This window comes from Onychomys torridus, unplaced genomic scaffold, assembly GCF_903995425.1.
Source record: "Onychomys torridus unplaced genomic scaffold, mOncTor1.1, whole genome shotgun sequence".
NCBI lineage: Eukaryota > Metazoa > Chordata > Mammalia > Rodentia > Cricetidae > Onychomys > Onychomys torridus.
This window is the reverse complement of record NW_023411521.1, coordinates 134,209-152,823: the sequence shown is the minus strand read 5'-3', so window position 1 is coordinate 152,823 and position 18,615 is coordinate 134,209. Positions and strand designations below refer to the sequence as shown.

The 18,615-nt window shown below is 40.9% G+C and overlaps 1 protein-coding gene and 1 pseudogene across 1 annotated transcript in view; both read right to left on the bottom strand.

Moving 5' to 3' along the window:
• Positions 1 to 2,503: 2,503 nt before the first annotated feature.
• LOC118575189 lies at positions 2,504 to 5,444 on the bottom strand (annotated as a pseudogene).
• A 160-nt stretch (positions 5,445 to 5,604) lies between these two features.
• The window catches only part of LOC118575188, a 38,709-nt gene continuing 25,698 nt past the window's right edge, over positions 5,605 to 18,615 (bottom strand). Inside the window, 1 exon segment of the mRNA XM_036175843.1 lies at positions 5,605 to 5,706. Coding sequence (XP_036031736.1) covers positions 5,605 to 5,706 — 102 coding nt within the window.

Genomic DNA, 18,615 nt, shown 5'->3' with positions numbered 1-18,615 from the left:
CTTGGATCTTATTATAGCAAGAACTAAAGGAAGTTGTCAAAACCAAGTCTTATTATGGGAATGAACTTTCCTTAACTGCCCAACCATATCTCTAGCCACAAAAGTATTTTAAAGCCTATTTATATCATGCTAAAGTCATGAAATAGGGAAAAACTAATAAAAGAGAATAATTGTATTCACTTAAACAACTTGGTAGAGATTTTAGACATCACAGTTGTCTTCAGCTTAAAGAAAAAAAATCTTATTCCATTTTCTTTTCATTATGGCTTTGAAGGAATTAAATTACTTACTAAATTGAGTCAAGACTGATGGGGGAGATCAATGTATTTTCATTTCTATTTTGAAACCTTTGAGTTAGATACCAAGGTGTGCTATATGTGTGGCAAATTCACTTAATTAAATTTATTTTTATGGTGTTTATTTTCCTTCTGTGGCTTTTTTTAATCTTCCATGGTATTTTTATTTAGTGATATGTATTTTTCTGTTGTAATACATAGAATGGGAAGCCCATCATCTTGCCATTCTATTGTTTATTTAAATATCAGGCAATGTATGATCATAAATTCTGAGACAGAGTGTCTGTGAAAGGGTGGTGGGTTGTGGTGTTTGGTTTTGATTTCATGTTTTCACAAATTCCCTTGGAATTTTGTTGATCATGTTAAGCATGGCATTGATTTCAGTAATGATTGAAGGATAAATTTAAACTCATGATCCTCATGTGTCTACCTCCAGAGTAGTCAAAAAGTAGAAAATCCACTCCCAATGTATGGTGTTTTGTCAATACAACAATGTTAATTTTAAAATGCTTAATAGAAAGGAATTCAAGACACATTAAATTGTTTATTGTGTATTCAAGGTGGTATTTTCATGTATCTACTAGAAATGTAATAAAGTAGGATGATCAGCAATCTGTTGTTTATCTTACATAACAGGGGAGAGCTGTTGTGATCAGCTTGAGGTGTCCAGGAAAACTCACTCTCCAGGGCTGAACACTTTCCTTACTTTTCCAGCCATCAGAGCTGTCCTAAACAGCTCTAGGTGTGCAGGACACTTTCAGGGCAAAGCTGCTGTTCTGAGCAGCACAAGGTGTGTGGTATACCTTGCCGTCCAAGGCTCAACGGTCTCCTTGCAGTTCCAGCCATCAGAGCTGTCCTAAGCAGCTCAAGGTGTTTCTTGACTCTCAATGTAGTCAGGACACATTTCCCTAGAGTTGTTGCAACAAATTTACTTACATTGTTGATGCCAAAACCCAGGACCAAAACCACAGAGTTGAAAACAGTTTACTTACAGCTACTATGACCCTTGGCCAGCAGAGGTATGCTGTTTAGATGATATGAGGTGGAGCTTCATGATCTTTCTCAGTAGGCTTGCTGAAATAGCAGTCTAAGAATTTCCCTCATGTCTACTCCACAGGTTTGTAACCTCTAGAATCTGTGAAGATGTTTCTCCTGTCTTCAAAAACAAATTCTCAATGATGGTACCTCTCACAATGAAGACCAAAATAACATCATGAACAGTTTTGAGGATGGGACTCAACATCATGGTAGATTTGCAAACTCCCCAGGGGTATAATCTATGTGTCACTAAAGTAAGTACACTTGCAGAAATATAATGTTCAATGTGGTGCTACAAATTTTCACCAACTGTGAGACAGAGAACTGGTCATGCCCAATAACAGACTCCTGATTGTAGGGACTAGGGGGAGATACTTGCACAAACACATAGACAAAATACACAACCCATACACATGTGTGTTAGAGACAGAGACACAAAGAAAGATGTACTTACAAAGACAGAGAAAGAGACTGAGTGAGAGTGGGAGAACTCTATCAATTTGTGGCTGAACAAATGCGTGCAGAATAGTCCTCTCAGAGCAGAACAAAAGGAGCAGGGATCAGTCTCAGTCCCTGTATCCACACATTTTGATGTGTGACTAGGCCTCCCCAACTGCTTCTTGGAGAATCAAACACAAGGCCTTTTTAAGCAAGTAACAAAACAATCAAGTGAAACTCATAGCAACTAACATCTCACACTAGCCAGCAACTGATAGAATGCATTCTGGAAACTCACATACTACTGCCTCAGCCTATGTGTACTATGACTCATGACACAGGCTCCATTTTTGTTTCTTTTTAGAGGAAGCAGAATAGTCTTTGTCCTCATGTCATTCTTGTTCACATTTAAGGTTATAACTTTGGGAAGAATTCAGAGACATGAATTTGCGTAAAAGCATACCATGAAGATGCAGCCTACCAGAAACACAAACCTTATATAAAATGAATTTATGATGACAGAGTGGACCTAATATTGAAACCACTGAGTTTGAAAGAATGAAAACCTATTCTTCATGCTCTCTTCTGTGGTAAAGATCAGAAGATCTCAATGCTAATTTCTTTCTTTCTTTTTCTTTATTCAGTATAATAATATTTGTGCATGAAAAAACCTAGATTATATGTGTGACTATAATATATATATAATATATATATGCTGAAACTTAAGAGACTTATAAGCTGATCAGCTGACCAACCTTAGGGCAACAAGAGTGCATCATAATCCCTGCAACTTTAGTTTTTTTGTTTTGTTTTGTTTTTTTGCCAAATGGAGATCTGAGTAAAAGGAGAGTGCCATGAGCACAAGATCCAACTATAAGGGCCACTGTCTCTTGAGCTTTGGCAGGTGGTTGTTCGGAGAAGTAAGTTTTGAAGGAATGGTTTTTTTCCTGGGGCTTGATGATTTGGTTGCTGGTTTTCCTGGTTTCTTTCCAGCCACTTTTTAGCAGAAGAAGCCTGGCGTTGGAGTTTCAGCATGGTGTGATACTGCTCAGCAATGCAGGCTGCCTTTTTCTGAAGGTTTAGTTTCACTAGCATCATGTTATTCTGTAGCTCAGCCAGGGTCTGGTTCTGTTTGATGAGGATGTCATCACAGGTGGTCAAGGCTTGCTGAAGCTTTCCTGCCCCTGTGCTATGGCAGCAGGCCCTTTCTGCTGACTGGAGAGACTACTCTAGTTTCTGAAGTTCAGTCCATAGCATACTTATATTCTTCTGGCCCTCCTCTAATTTCTTATCCATATCAGTGATGAAGGGCTTGGCTTTTGGTGGTGGTTCTAACATTTGCTGATACTTCTGCAGCTCTTCAGTGGTGGAGCATAGTTCTGCTTTGCATTGCTCTAGTTTAGCTTTAGTTTCCTGGAGATGCTGAGTGGAGGTACAAGCTTCCAGCCTTTGTGACCACTGTACTAGGGACAGTCCAGACCCTGGCTGTTGAGCCTCTGGCTGAGTTTGGCTTCCTGAAAGAGAGTTTCTAGCTCTTCTATTTTTCCATCATGTTCCTGAATCTCTTCTTTGTAGAAACTTGTCTGTAATTCCTTCAGGATCTTTAGCTTCTCTTCATACATCTCTTCCAACAGTTCCTTCTGGTTTTCCCAATGCTCACTGTACCACTGCTCCTGCTGCTGCATCTGCTCTATCATCTCATAGAAAATTTCCTCATGGAGCTGCATCCCCAACTGCACCTTCGCCTGTTATTCTTTCAAAAGCAGTGTTTTCATTGCTTTCACCACCTGCAGGAGCTCCTCCTTGCCATACATGGAGATGTCAGCTTCATTTTCAGGATGGTCATCAAGGCCCAAGTCAGCTGTGCCCTCTTTCTTTAAGCCAGAGGATACCTGAAGACTATGCTCCTTGATGAATGAATGCAGGGATGGGATTCCCAAAAGCATAGGTGGGTCATGCACAAGCTGGCTGGCAAGGGCTGAGAACTTGGCCATATGAAGAGTCTCATCATAGGTAGAGGCACAGGGATTCACATTGACAATCATAAATGAAAGGCCTCTAGCTGTGAGAAAGCCTTGGAACACATTAGTCAACTTGCTGTCACAGAAAGGAATCAGGTTTTGCTTTGACCTGTTCTGATGATTTTGTCACAGGGCAGCAATACAGCAGCCCAGGGTATGCAGAGAAGTGTTAATGTTTCCTACTTCTTTTAGCCGTTTACCACTCTATTGATCTTTGCAGCACTCTGAGCCAGCCAAGTCACAGAGTGGCAGTTCACTGATATTGGGCACTATATCCCCTTCTCCTTGAAGGTGCAAGATTCTGATTGAGAACATGCTGTGACTGCAACTAGAGTTCTGGTTCAGGTGGGTGCTGGCAAACCTGGTTGTGATGGCCCACTTTCAAGAGTTTCCAGGCTTCCTCAACATCTCAAACATGAACCCAGTTGAGGTCTTTCACATAAGGATTGCCATTTTGATCCTCTCACAGCCACAATGTCTGTCTCTGATGCTGATGGCTAGGTGTTTCTAACAGGTCATAAAGCAATTCATTGTAATTCTCAAAGAAGGAGATCCAGACAAAGAAGGGATTGTCTGCTGGGACACTTACTGAGGCAGTATCTGGTTGTGCCCATGAAGTACTTGTTTCATCCAGCTGGCTACTGCTGGTGAGCTGACTGGTGGAAGAGAGCCCAGCAATGCCACTGTCAGAGCTGGTGCTGGCACCTATCCAACTGTCTAGATGGACACGTTTCTTCAAAGAGGTGGAAAGCTCCTCCTCTTGGAGACCTCCAGTTAGCAAGGACAGCTTCCTCATTTCATCATGGTGAATCTGCTTGCTGTCTAGCCAGATTACCTCATTGGAGAGCAAGGGCTTCAGATCAGGTGTCGGATGAAGATGACATTAGAGACTATTAAAGATGTGACCCAGACTGGGACAGGAACCCCCATCCTTAGTGGTACCTTGAATTGTGTGGGCTTTCCCTGAGTTGGTGACTCGATATGTGTATATGAACCAGTTCTGCCATTTGAGTACATCCTTTACCATCTCCTTCACCATCAGGTTGAAGAAGGATGCTTGCCCCACTTTTGGCCCAAATATCTGGGAAAAGGTAAATTTGTGGGTGCCCTGAACAATTCCCCTCTCGTTGCTCTTCAAGGCAAGGGAGTCTTTGGGCTCTTGCAGCATAAGAGTTTCTGTAGTCTCAATATGGACACAGCCCTGATCTTCCTTCCAGTCCAACTCAGAAGTTAAGAAGGGTCCGATTCGAAGGTATACTTTCACTCTCTCTCTTTATCTTTTTCGAGACAGAGTTCTCTCTCTTCTGTCTCTCTCTCTTGAGACAGGGTTTCTGTCTTTGCGCCTTTTCCTGGAATTCGCTTTGGAGACCAAGCTGGCCTCGATCTCACAGAGATTCACCTGGCTCTGCCTCCCGAGTGCTGGGATTAAAGGGGTGGGCCACCACCTCCCGGCTAACATTCACTCTCTCTCTACAGTGTCCTCAATTGGAGCCTGTTTGTCCTCCAGAGAGGTGATGACAGAGCAATCTGACAAAAGGTCCTTTCAGATCACAGACTTCAGACCTGCAACTGTTGATTCAAACATTGGGGAGACTACAACATCCTCATTGGACAGTAAGCCCACTGGTGGAGAAAGGATCTCATGAGACATGGCAAGGAGAGTCAGCCAATGTCTGAACATTGTGTACCTCACTGCTTCTCCAGTACCAGCTCCCACCTAGCTGCTGAACCCAGACTCCTGCTACCAGAGAACACAACTCCACTCATGAGGTACATCTTTGTTCCTCACATAATGTTTTTGCTAATTTCTTTCAATGGTCATTTGCTGTAGCTGACTGGACATTCTCTGCACATTCTGCTTCAACTGCATCTTGGTGAGAAAGGTTTTGTGGGATGGTGGCTCCCTGGTGCTCCTTGTTGGTAAATGAACACCAATTAACTTTCAGTATGACAAGGCAAAAAGGATGGACAGACCATCTTGTGTCCTAATCAAATGTTTGAGAAAACTTATTTAACAATGACTCAGTGACACCCCAAATTATTTTGTCCCATGCTTCAGATGCCCACTCTGGGGAAGTCAGCTGTCTCCTCTATTTGAAAGGATAGTGGTTATCTCAGCTATCTAGTTCTCTCTTGTCAAAACAAATACAGCAAGACACAAAGGAGAGAGAGTCAGAAAAAAACTGCCATAGTTTACAATCACTCCAGTCATTTAGAGGTTGCCCAAATATCTTGATAGATTACTCTAATCATATAACTATTAATGGAGAAGACATATAAGAGTAGAACATGGTCACCAGACTAAATAAGTCACCTCACTAACAATGCAGGACACACAGTGCAGCTGGGAAGTACCTAAAGTTAGCCAGTGTGCTTGAAGTACAGTGATGTTCAGCCTTGAAAGGGGCACACCTCATTAATCCATAATGATTTAATGTTGGTCTCATGTTCATTCCTCAGTGCCTATCCTCCAAAAGCAACAAAAGCCAAGAGTTCCCTTCATAAAGTTTGTGCCTTACCAGTTCCTGACCTGTGATGTAAACCATTAATTTCTTGGAATCCTTGGATTTCAAGAGCCATGACACGCAGGGATGTTCTGTTGGTTCCCAGAGACTGCAGCATTCTGTGACCCATTATTGGAAGATTCAGTTCAAGACCACATGCTCCAAGAAGCTTCTCTTTTCCTGCACATAACTCATTACAAATTCGCATGACCATTTATTTCTTGATGTTTTACTCTGAGGCTGAAGGTCAGCTTTATTCTGCCACTCTCTGTTCTCTCTACCCTCTCCATTCTCTTTCTGAATTAGACTCTTCAGTATGCCAACATGTTCATCAGTAAATGGTGATGACGTTGAATAGACTTCCTAAGGGCAGTTGGTGTTGCCACAACGTAGGTGATATCACAGAGGATGCCACAGCTCTCCAGGATACAAAAGAATGTCCAGGGGAAAGCTGCATATGCCATGGGAACTGACATTGCTTCCCTGCTAATGAGCTTTCCTCATAATACACTAGAAGTCAAGCTGACCTTTGCAGGAGCCTTTACTGGGATACAAGGGAAACCCTTCAGAACCCCTTTTATCCAAAGCCAGAGATCTCTGTCTAATTGATTGGACACCCTTTAGTTCTTTCCATGTGTGGAGCTGAATGTTTATCTCCTATTGAAATTTTATGTACACAAGGTAAAAATATCATAGAAATTTATATATGCTATAATACATCATAAGTTTCTGCATCTCCTTATCTCCTTAGCCACAACACATTTTAGTCTTAATGCTGACTGAGAAGGATACTTTTTAAATTCTTTACTGGTAAAAAGTCATTATACTAGAGGAAGAGGCTGACACAGCCAAGGAACAAGTACACATAGGAGTGTGATATGGTCATGCAGCTCAGTGTGACAAAAATCTGTGTTATCAGCATGTGTATAGTGGTTGTTGTACTCACTGTTGAGTAGCTCAAAGTGTTCTGCTGTTACTGGGTAATAAAGGTGTCCAGCAGCTGGAGTCTTCCACACAGAACATGAGTTTCCTATAAAGCAAAGGATATTCAGGAAAATCCTTTGCAAGCCCATTCATATATAGGAACATAGACAAAATGGTTCCACAGGACAGTCCAGATGAATTGTTCTTAATTTGTCCAATACTCTGACCCTTTAAATTGTATTAACAGTAGTTGCTCATGATGTGATGAACACTAATTGTTTCATTGCTTCTTAACTTTAATTTTGCTACTGTTATGAATCCTAATTCCCTGGTCTTCCCTCCAGCTGTACCCCTGCCCTCTCCCCTCTCCACCCCCATTCCCATCTCCTCCAGGGTAAGGACTCCCCTGAGGATTCAGCTCAGACTGGCAGATTCAGTCAATGGATGTCCAGTACCCTCTTCCCTTCACCCAGGCTGAGCAAAGTGTCCCTGCATAGGCCCCAGGCTCCAAAAAGCCAGCTCAGGCAAAAAGGACATGTCCTAGTCCCACTGCCTGTAGGCCTCCCAAACAGTTCAAGCTAATCAACTGTCTTACTTATCCAGAGGTCCGATGCAGTTGGGGGCTCCTCAGCTATTGTTTCATAGTTCATGTGTTTCCACTACTTTGGCTATTTGTCCCTGTGCCTTTTCCAACCATGGTCTCAATATCTCTTGCTCATATAATCCTCTTCTCTCTCACCAACTTGACTCCTGAAACTCCACCTGGGGCTTGGTGGATCTCTGCATCTGCTTCCATCAGATGAATGAGAGTTCTATTGTAGTTAGAATTTTCCTGTCTGGCCCTCAGTCAAGACAAATGTCTCTCACCTGCCAGGCCCATAGACACTCAGAACCAACCAAGTAAACACACAGAAAGTTACATTGTTTAGAAACTGTATGGCCATGGCAGGCTTATTGTTACCTACTTGTTCTATCTTAAATTAACCCATTTCTGTTAGTCTATACTTTGCCACATGGGTTGTGGCTTGCCGGTGTCTTTATATGTTGCTTCTCATGGCAGCGACTGGCAGTGTCTCTCCCGCAGCCTTCCAGTTCCCAGAATTCTCTTCTCTCTTGTCCCGCCTATACTTCCTGCCTGGCCACTGGCCAAACAGCACCTTATTTATACAAAGCGATATCCACAGTACTTCCCCTTTTATTTTTTTTAAAGGAAGGTTTTAACTTTTACATAATAAAATTACATATTACAAAACAATTATGAAGCAAGAATTGTAGTTACAATATCTAGTCTATTTGTTTTGACAAAATTAAACAAAATATTTTATCTATCCTATATTTGTGAGTCTAAGGTTTTTATATCTAACTTATCTTTTATCATAACTGAGGAAATTATAACTATCTAGTCTTCACCCACATCAAAGACCTCAGAAGGATATTTTATTATCTGAGAAATGGGAGAAGGATGGATGCAAGTAACTTTCAGGAGTATTGCAGGGTAGACAGACTCAGCTGGCAGCCTGGACAGTCAACTAATGTTCCTTTGTAAAGCTGGGGCATTTGTCTTCAGCCCACAGGGCTAGAGTCTGTCAGTCACTTCTCTCAGTGTCCTGTAGAATTTCTGGCATTTTAAACAAGTTGTTTCTCTTTAGAAGTAAGTTTCTTAATCTACCTTTTTTCCCCTATTGTATCTATATCATATCCCCTTTTCTTCTTTAGAAAGAGATTACATTTATAATCAACCTGCTTTAAATAAAAATACTGTTTTTTTCTGTCCCACACCAGAGGGCTCTTCTGATTTGGGACACAAAAATCTCTTACCCTTTTCTTTTAGCAATATGTTTGGGTTTAGAAAAGGAGTGAGCCAATACCATCTCCAACGCCAGTTTGATAATTTTGGAAATGTGGGTGTAGTTTCTCTTGCTACTTCCTGCTGGACGGGGGTGCTGTATCTTATGGGGACATAAAGGAGTAGTCTGTTAGTGTAAAGCTCTGAGCCAGTTGCCTAGAAACCATTTTGGATGTTGGATCATCTGGGCCATGGTGTCATTGGAGACCTTTCAGGCTGATCAAACCTGATGTATCTTAATCTGGAACAAACCCATAGCCTCTGCCTTTCTGTGGAAACAAAAGCAGAGACTCTTTTCCAAAGCAACATATCCTTATATTCTAATTTTGAAGTCATGGTACCTTTAAAATTTGCACATTTATTTAACTCAACAGCTTTTATGATCCAATCTTTTTCTGTGGTTAAAAATCCCAAAGAAAACATAAACCAGATTCTCTGTGTAATATCCATCTTTGTAAGACTGAAATGCCACTGTGGCTGCTGGCTCTGCCCACCTCAGCTTCCCATTGTGGTGGTGGTACAGTTTCCTGCCAGTTCTGGATCTGGAGCCATGTGTACCGTCAACTATCAGAAGCAGTTCTATCAAAGCAGTACATAGGCCAGAACCCTTTTTTTTTTTAACTAGCAAAGTCTAAATCCACCATGCAGCAGAGTAAAGTGCTGCTTGTGGACTCCTCATTCCCGCCACACTGCAGTTCAGAGGCACACACCAGGAACCCTCCAGTAGCTCAAACCAGCAGGCTGCCTATAACTTGAGAGAAACAACTAGAAAGCTGTTTTTAGCTCTGTTTTAGAATCTTCTTTCTCAGGGTTTCAGTGGAAGCTCTAGCCAACATGTTGGGCACCATTTGTAGCTGGAGATCTTCTCTCCAGCCCCTGCCAAGTCCTATTAGTACAACATCCCACTTATAATATAAACACACAAACATTCATATTATTTAAACTGCTTAGCCATTAGTTCAGGCCTACCATTGTCTAGCTCTTACTCTTATATTTAGCCCATTTCTATTAATCTATACTTTGATACTTGGCTCATGGCTTACCAGTACCTTACATCTTGTCATGGCAGCAGCTGGCCATATCTTTTCCCCCAGCCTTCCAGTTCCCAGAATTCTCTTCTCTCTTGTCCTACCTATACTTCCTGCCTGGCCACTGGCCAAACAACATTTTATTTATACAGAGCAATATCCACAGCATTCTATCATGACAGTTTGGGTGTTTGGCAATACAATCACCAGAGTAAGTCAGTTTGGACTTTCTCTCTACCATTGTCAGCAGTCTATTGTGGCAGTATCTTTTTGGATTTCTGGGGACCTCTCTACACTTTGCTTCTTTGTATTCCCATGGGGTCTTCAGTTATCATGGTATCTCTTTCAGTGTTTTTTTCTTCTGTCCCTATCCAGCTGAGACCTCTTGCTCCCCTAAGCTATCTTTCCCCTGACCATTGCACTTCCTAACACCCGCAAGTCACATACAGTTTGCTCATGTAGATCTCATCCATTTATCTGTTGCTGGGCAATTCCTGTGTCTTTCTCAGCGTCCTCTTTTGGCTTCATGTCAAAAAATTGTATGTTCATAGGTGTGCAGGTTAATGTCAGGGTCTTCAATTTGATTCCATTGGTCCACATATCAGTTTTTATGCCAGTACCAAGCTGTTTTATTATGGTAGCTGTATAGTATAGCTTGAGGTCACGGATCATGATGCCTCCAGAGGTTGTTTTTCTTTGGACAGGATTCTTTTGGCTATCCTGGGTTTTTTGTTTTTCCATATGAAGTTTAGTATTATTCTCTCCAGGTCTGTGAAGAATTTTGTTGGTAATTTGATGGGGATCGTGTTGAATGTGTAGATTGCTTTTGGTATGATTCCTTCTGTTTCTATTGTATGGAACAATTTAAAGAGTATTGGTATTAAGTCTTCTTTGATGATCTGGTAGAATTCTGCACTGAAACCATCTGGTCATGGGCTTTTTTTGGTTGGGAGACTTGTAATGGCTGATTCTATTTTGTTAGAGGTTATTGGACTATTAAAATGGTTTATCAGGTCTTGAATTACATTAGGAATGTGGTACCTATCCAGAAAATTATCCATTTCTTTGTTTTTTTTTAAGTTTTTTTTATTATTATTATGTGTTTTAATTTTATACATCAGCCATGGGTTCTCATGTCCTCCCCTCTCCTGCACTCACCACCACCTTCCCCCCAGCCCCTCCCCTCCATTCCCATGTCCTCCAGGACCAAGACACCCCTGGGGACTCATTTAAACCTGGTGGATTCAGTACAGGCAGGTCCAGTCACCTCTTTCCAGGCTGAGCTTGTGTCCCTGTGTAAGCCCAAGGTTCCAAACAGCCAGCTCATGCACCAAGGACAGGTCCCGGTCCCAAAGCCTGCATGCCTACCAAACACATCAAGCTATTCAATTGTCTCACTTATCCAGAGGTCCTGATCCAGCTGGGGGCTCTACAGCCGTTGGTTCAGAATTCATGTACTTCCATTCCATTGGCTATTTGTTGCTGTGCTTTTTGCAATCGTGGATTCAACAATTCACGCTCTTGCAGTCCCCCTTCCTTCTCCACATTTAGACCCCTGGAGCTCCACCTGGGGCCTGGCCTTGGATCTCTGCATCCACTTCCATCTGTTATTGGATGAGAGTTCCAAGATGACTGTTAGGGTGTTCAGTCATCTGATCACCAGACTAGGTCAGATCAGGCTTTCTCTCGACCATTGCCAGCAGTCTACAGAGGATATATCATTGTGGGTTTCTGGGGACCTCTTGAGTACTCTGCCTATTCTTGTTCTCATGTGGTCTTCATTTATCATGGTCTGTTATTCCTCATTCTCCTTTTCTGTTCTTGATCCAGCTGGCATCTCCTTCTCTACTAAGCTTTCTTTCCCTCAAATCTTGCCCTTCATTACTCCCACTGTCATCTAGGTTGTTCATGTAGATCTCATCCATTTCTCTGTCATTGGGTGATCCCTGGGTCTTTCCTAGGGTCTTGTTTCCTAGGTAGCCTCCCTGGAGTTGTGTAGCAGTCTAGTCATCTTTGTTTTACATCTAGTATCCTCCTATGAGTGAGTACATACCATTTTTGTCCTTCTGGGACATGGGTTATCTCACTCAGGATTATTTTTTTCTAGATCCATCCGTTTGCCTGCAAATCTCAGGATATCATTGTTTTTCTCTGCTGAGCAGTATTCCATTGTGTATATGTTCCATATTTTCTTTATCCATTCTTCAGTTGAAGGGCAGATGGCTCAGCAGTTAAAGGCTAGGCTCACAACCAAAAATCTATTTCTTTTAGATTTTCCAGTTTTGTGGAGAAGAGATTTTTGAAGTATGACTTGATGATTCTCTGTATTTTCTCATTGTCTGTTGTTATGTCCCCCTTTTCATTTCTGATTTCATGATTCTGGATGCTATCTCTTTGTCTTTTGATTAGTTTAGGTTAGGGCTTGTCTATCTTGTTGATTTTCTCAACGAACAAACTCTTTGTTTCATTAATTTTTGTATTGTTCTCTTTGTTTCTATTTTATTGACTTCAGCTGTCAATTTGATAATTCCCTGGAATCTATTCTTCCTGTGAGAATTTGCTTCTTCCTGTTCTAGAGCTTTCAGGTGTGCTGTTAAGTCACTAGTGTGAGATTTCTCCAACTTCTTTATGTGGACATATAGTGCTATGTATTTTCTCTTAGCACTGTTTTCATAGTGTTCCACAAGTTTGGGAATGTAGTGTAATAATTTTCATTGATCTCTAAGAAGTCTTTAATTTCTTTATTTATTTCTTCCTTTAGCCATTGATGATTCAGTCGAGCATTATTCAGTTTCCATGAGATTTTTAGTTTTCTGTAGTTTTTGTTGTTTTTGAAATCTAACATTAAACCATGGTGGTCTGATAGAATGCAGGAGGTTATTCCAATTGTTTTGTATCTGTTAAGATTTGCTTTGTGGTCAAGTATGTGGTTGATTTTAGAGAAGGTTCCATGGGGTACTGAGAAGAAGGTATAATCTTTGATGTTTAGATGGAATGTTCTGTATATATCGATTAAGTCCATTTGAGTCATAACATCATTTAAGTCCTTTATTTCTCTGATAAATTTCAATTTGACAGATCTGTCCGGAGGTGAAAGTGTGCTGTGGATATCACTCTGTGTAAATAAAGTTCTGATTGGCCAGTGGCCAGGCAGGAAGGATAGCGGGACAAGAGAGAAGAGAATTCTGGGAAGTAAAAGGCTGGAGGGAGACACCGCCAGCCGCCGCCATGAGAAGCAACATGTGAAGACACTGGTAAGCCACAAGCCATGTGGCAAAGTATAGATTAACAGAAATGGGTTAATTTAAGATAGAAAAGGTAGATAACAAGCAGCCTGCCACGGCCATACAGTTTATAAGCAATATAAGTTTCTATGTGCTTTCTTGGTTGGGTCTGAGTGACTGTGGGACTGGCGGGTAAGAGAGATTTGTCCTGACTGGGCCAGGCAGGAAAACTCTAACTACAAAAGTGGGGTGTTGAAGTCTCCCACTATTAATGTGTGGGATTTTATATGTGATTTAAGCTTTAGTAATGTTTCTTTTAAATATGTGATTGCCCTTGTGTTTGGGGTATAAATGTTCAGAATGGAAACTTCATCTTGGTGGATCTTTCCTGTGATGAGTATATAATGTCTTTCATGATCTCTTTTGATTGATTTTAGTTTGAAGATTATTTTGCTGGATAAGAGGATGGCTACACCTACTGGCTTCATAAGACCATTTGAATGGAAAGTCTTTTCCCAAACTTTTATGCTTAGGAGGTGTCTATCTTTGAATTTAAGGTGTGTTTATTGTATGCAGTAGAAAGATGGGTACTGCTTTTGTATGCATTATGTTAGTCTGTGTCCTTTTATAGGGGAATTAATTCCATTTATATTAAGGGATATTAATGAACAGTGATTGTTCATTCCTGTTTTGGTTTGTTTGTTTGTTTTTGTTTTTGTTTTTGGTGTTTGTTTGTGTGTACTTTTCTTCTTTGGAGTTTACTGCTGTAGTGTTATCTAATGCCTGTGTTTTCAAGGGTGTATCTGAATTCCTTAGGTTGGAATTTTCCTTACAGTGCTTTCTTTAGGGCTTGGTTTGTGGATAAGTATTGTTTAAATCTGGCTTTGTCTTGGACTGTCTTGTTCACTCCATCTATGATGATTGAATGTTTTTCTGGGTATAGAAGTCTAGGCTGGTATCCATGATCTCTTAGTGTCTGCATTATATCTGTCCAGGTCCTTCTGGCTTTCAATGTCTCCATTGAGAAATTGGGTGTTATTCTGATGGGTTTGCCTTTATAAGTCTCTTGGCCTTTTTTCCTTTGCTGCTTTTAATATTCTTTCTTTATTCTGTATGTTTAGTTGTTTAATTATTATGTGGTGAGTGGACTTTTTTTGAGGATCTAGTCTGTTTGGTGTTCTTGTATCTTCATATACATTTCTTTAAATTGGGGAAGTTTTCTTCTATGATCCTTTTAAATACATTTTATGTGCCTTTGAGTTGTTAATCTTCTCCTTCCTCTATCCTTATTATTCATAGTTTTGGTCTTTTCATGTGTCCCAAAGTGTTTGGACATTTTGGGTCATGACTTTGTTGCTTTTAGTGTTTTCTTTGTCTGAAGAATCTATTTCTTCTACCATATCTTCAACACCAGAGATCCTGTCTTCCATCTCTTGCATTCTGTTGGTAATACTTGCATCTGAAGTTCCTGTTTGTTTACTCAGATTTTCTATTTCCAGCATTCCCTCTGCTTGTGTCTTCTTCATTTTTTTCTATTTTGCTTTTCAGATCTTGGACTGTTTCCCTAATCTCTTTCATTGCTTTTTCATGATTTTCTTTCAGGCACTTATTGTTTTCTCCTTTATTTGTCCTTTCCTCTAGATTTTTATAGCATTCTTCCCATTTTTTGTTTGTCTGTTCCTCCTCTTCATTTTTGATTTCTTCTTTATAAGGCTTTAGCCTCTTCATGATGGTGTTTATAAGGTTGTTTTCTTCTGTTTCTTCCATTCTGTGATATTCAGGTCTGCTGTTGGAGGAGGGCTAGGTTCTGGTGATGCTGTATTGCTCATTATTTTGTTGTATTTACTTCTGCCTTGACATCTGTCCATCTCCTTGAGGATTCATTCTTGGTCTTATCAGCACACTTTGTCCAGACAGAGCTGACAGATTTAGGGAGCCTCTCTGTGGTCCAGTTGGAAGCTCTAGAGAGGATGGGAGATTTTGTCTAGATGGGAGTGCTGGCAGGATTGGAGCTGGGGTTTCTAGTCCAGATGGGAGTTCTGGGGCAGGATGGAAGCTCTGGTCCTGATTGGTGTTCCTTGGTGGATGGCAGTTTGGGGCCAATCTTTGAGTCTCAGGAAGTGGCGGGGGTCTCAGGTAGATATGGTTGGGGCAGGTTGTGGAGTTTGCAGGGTCTGCCTGCAGTCTGGGAAAAGGTATCCTTCCTGCAGGTCCCTCCAAATGGCCAGAAACTTGGCCCAAGTTGGAAACTTCTTCCCAGATGGCTGGTACCCAGGGATGGGACCTAGACATGGGGCCTCTCTAGCTATGACCCCAGTCACTCACCTCTGGTCCAGATGGGAGTTCTGGGGCAGGATGGAAGCTGGGGGCTGGTTTCTAAGTCTCAGGAAGTGGCTGGGGTTCCCAGTCAATTGGTGTGGGGGAAGGGTGTGGGGATTGTAGGGTCTGCTGGGTGTCTTGGAGAAGTGCAACCTTCCTGGTGGGGTTGGGGTGTGCTGCCCAATGGCCAGAACCTGGGGCCAAGTTGGGCTGGTCTTCTTCTAGAATGGCTGGTGCCCAGGGCTGGGACCTAGGGGCAGGCCTCTCTGTGTATGATCCCAGGCACTCACCTATGGTCCAGTTGGGAGTTCCTGGGCAGATGGAAGCTCAGGCTGATCTTTGAGTCTCAGGAAGTGGCTGGGATCTCCATATCTTGTATATATGGGAGCTCTGGGGTGGGATGGGAGATGAGGGCTACCCTCTGCGTCTCAGGAAGTGGCTGGAGTCTCACACAGATGGCTGTGGGGGCAGGGTGTGGAGATAGTACAGACTGCCTGCAGTCTTGAAAAAGGGGAATCTTCTTGCAGAGCCTGCCAAATGGCCAGAAAATGGGACCATATGCATATTTTTGATAGGAGATCTTTATCACATTAAAACTTTTGTTTTATTTAGCTAATTGTGTTCAAAATGTATATTTTAGATATTAGACCTTTATCAGATCAGAATTTTTGTGTTCTCTGATTTCTTCAGTACAATGTGTGTATTTTTGCTATTAGTCCTTTATCATATGGGATTTTTTGTGTTATTTATCTAATTAAGTTCAATATGTGTATTTTGAATATTTGACCTATATCAGATGAGAATTTTTGTGTTATTTATTTGATTTCTTGTGTTCAATATATATTATATGGATATTGGACCTTTATGATATGAGGTTTTTTTGTTTTATTTAATAGGTATATTTTGTTCAAAATGTATATTTTGGTTATTACACCTAAATCTGATGAGAAATTTTTTTTAATTTATCTGATTTCTTGTTGTCATAAGTATATTTTTATATTAGAAATTTTGTTTTGTTTTTCTGATTTCTTGTGTTCAATATGTATATTATGAATATTAAACTGTTATCAAAAGGGAATTTTTATATAATTTACTTTATTTCTTGTGATCCATATGTATATTTTGGATATTAGACATTTATCTGAAGAGATATTTTGTTTTTTGTTTTATCTATTTGATTTCTTGTGTTCAATATGGATATATTGGATATTAGTTCTCAATTATGTAAGATTTTCATATTTAATGTCTAATGTTTAATACATACACACACACACACACACACACACACACGGAGTACTACTCAGCAGAGAAAATCATGAGGTTTGAAGGCAAATGGATGGATCTAGTAAAAATCATCCTGAGTGAGGTAACCCAGACTCAGAAGGACAAAAGATGACTAGACTTATACTCACAACTCCAGGGAGGCCACCTAGAAAACAGGACCCTAAGAAAGACACAGGGATCGCCCCAATGACAGAGAAATGGAAGAGATCTACATGAACAACCAGGATGTAGGTGGGGTTAATGAAGGGCAAGGTTTCAGGAAAAGAGAGCTTAGAGGACTAGGAGATCCCAGCTGGATCAAGAAAAGAAAGGGAGAACAAGGAATAAGAGACCAGGATAAATGAAGACCAAGATACCCCCAATGTAGACTACTGGCAATGGTAGAAACAAAGCCCAAACTTGACCTAGTCTGGTGATCACATGTCCAAACACCCTAAATGTCATGCTAGGAATATCATCCAATGACTGAGGGAAGCAGATGCATAGTTCCATGGCCAGGCTCAAGCTGGAGATCCAGGGGTCCAATTGGCGAGAAAGAGGAGGGATGGATGAGTGAGAATTATTGAGACCAAGATTGGAAAATGCTCAGGGACAAATAGCCAAACTAATGGAAACACATGAACTATGAACCAATAGCTGAGACGCCCCTAACTGGATCAGGCCCTCTGGATAAGTGAGACAGTTGATTAGCTTGAATTGTTTGGGAGATACCCAGGCAATGGGACTGGGACCTGCCCTTAGTGCATGAGCTGGCTTTTTGGAGCCTGGGAACTATGTTGGGATACTTTGCTCTGCCTGGGTAATGGAGGAGGGTACCTGACCTGCCACACAGAATCTACAAGACTGAGCTGAAACCCAAGGGGAGTCCTTGCCCTGGAGGAGATGGGAACAGGGTGGGGAGTGAAATGAGGGGAGAGGAGGTGGATGGGAGGAGGAAGGACAAGGGAATATATGCTGATATGTAAAATTAAATTATTTATAAAATTTTAAAAAATAAACAAAAAATACAGTGCTGCTCTCATCAAAGTGCTAAAAAAATCTGTTTTTACAAGCTTTGCTAACTGATTTCTGCCCCCAGCGTGTAACACTATCCCCTTAAATACTGATTTTTTTCAATGGAAAAACTTTTGTAGCTCCCAGACATATTCTGTTACAGTAGTTTATTATTTTTTTTAAATGGATCCACATTTTAATTGGGGCAGTTCAATTCCACCCAAACAAGCAAACCATCCAATTAAGAACAGCAAGATAGAAAAGAAAATATTAATAGTTGGACTCAATATACACTACATGAATTCTAGTAAGTAACCAAAATCATTTATGTGCTTCTATTAAAATACACCAAATGGCACAGGTGGAATTTATTTGTTATTAGATTAGCCAGATGAGGCTTAGAATTCTGAGATTGGAACAGGCAAACACAACTGTATATTTAGGATCAAACATGGTCATTTCAACCTTTTCTCTCCATCTTCTTTGCTTTTAGCATCTGAAAGTGGTTAAACAATAAAGAATAGCTAGCTGGTGAGTCTTTCCAAATGGCAAAGGACAGGAGCCATGCACAATATTTGGGAACAGTCATGAAGAGAAGTGTTAATTTTTTTTCAATCAAGTGAAGCAATTCTCTGCTCTAAAGCATTGTTTTCAGCATTTTTTGTAAGTTTAGGATCAGATTCCTTTGTTCCCAGAAAGA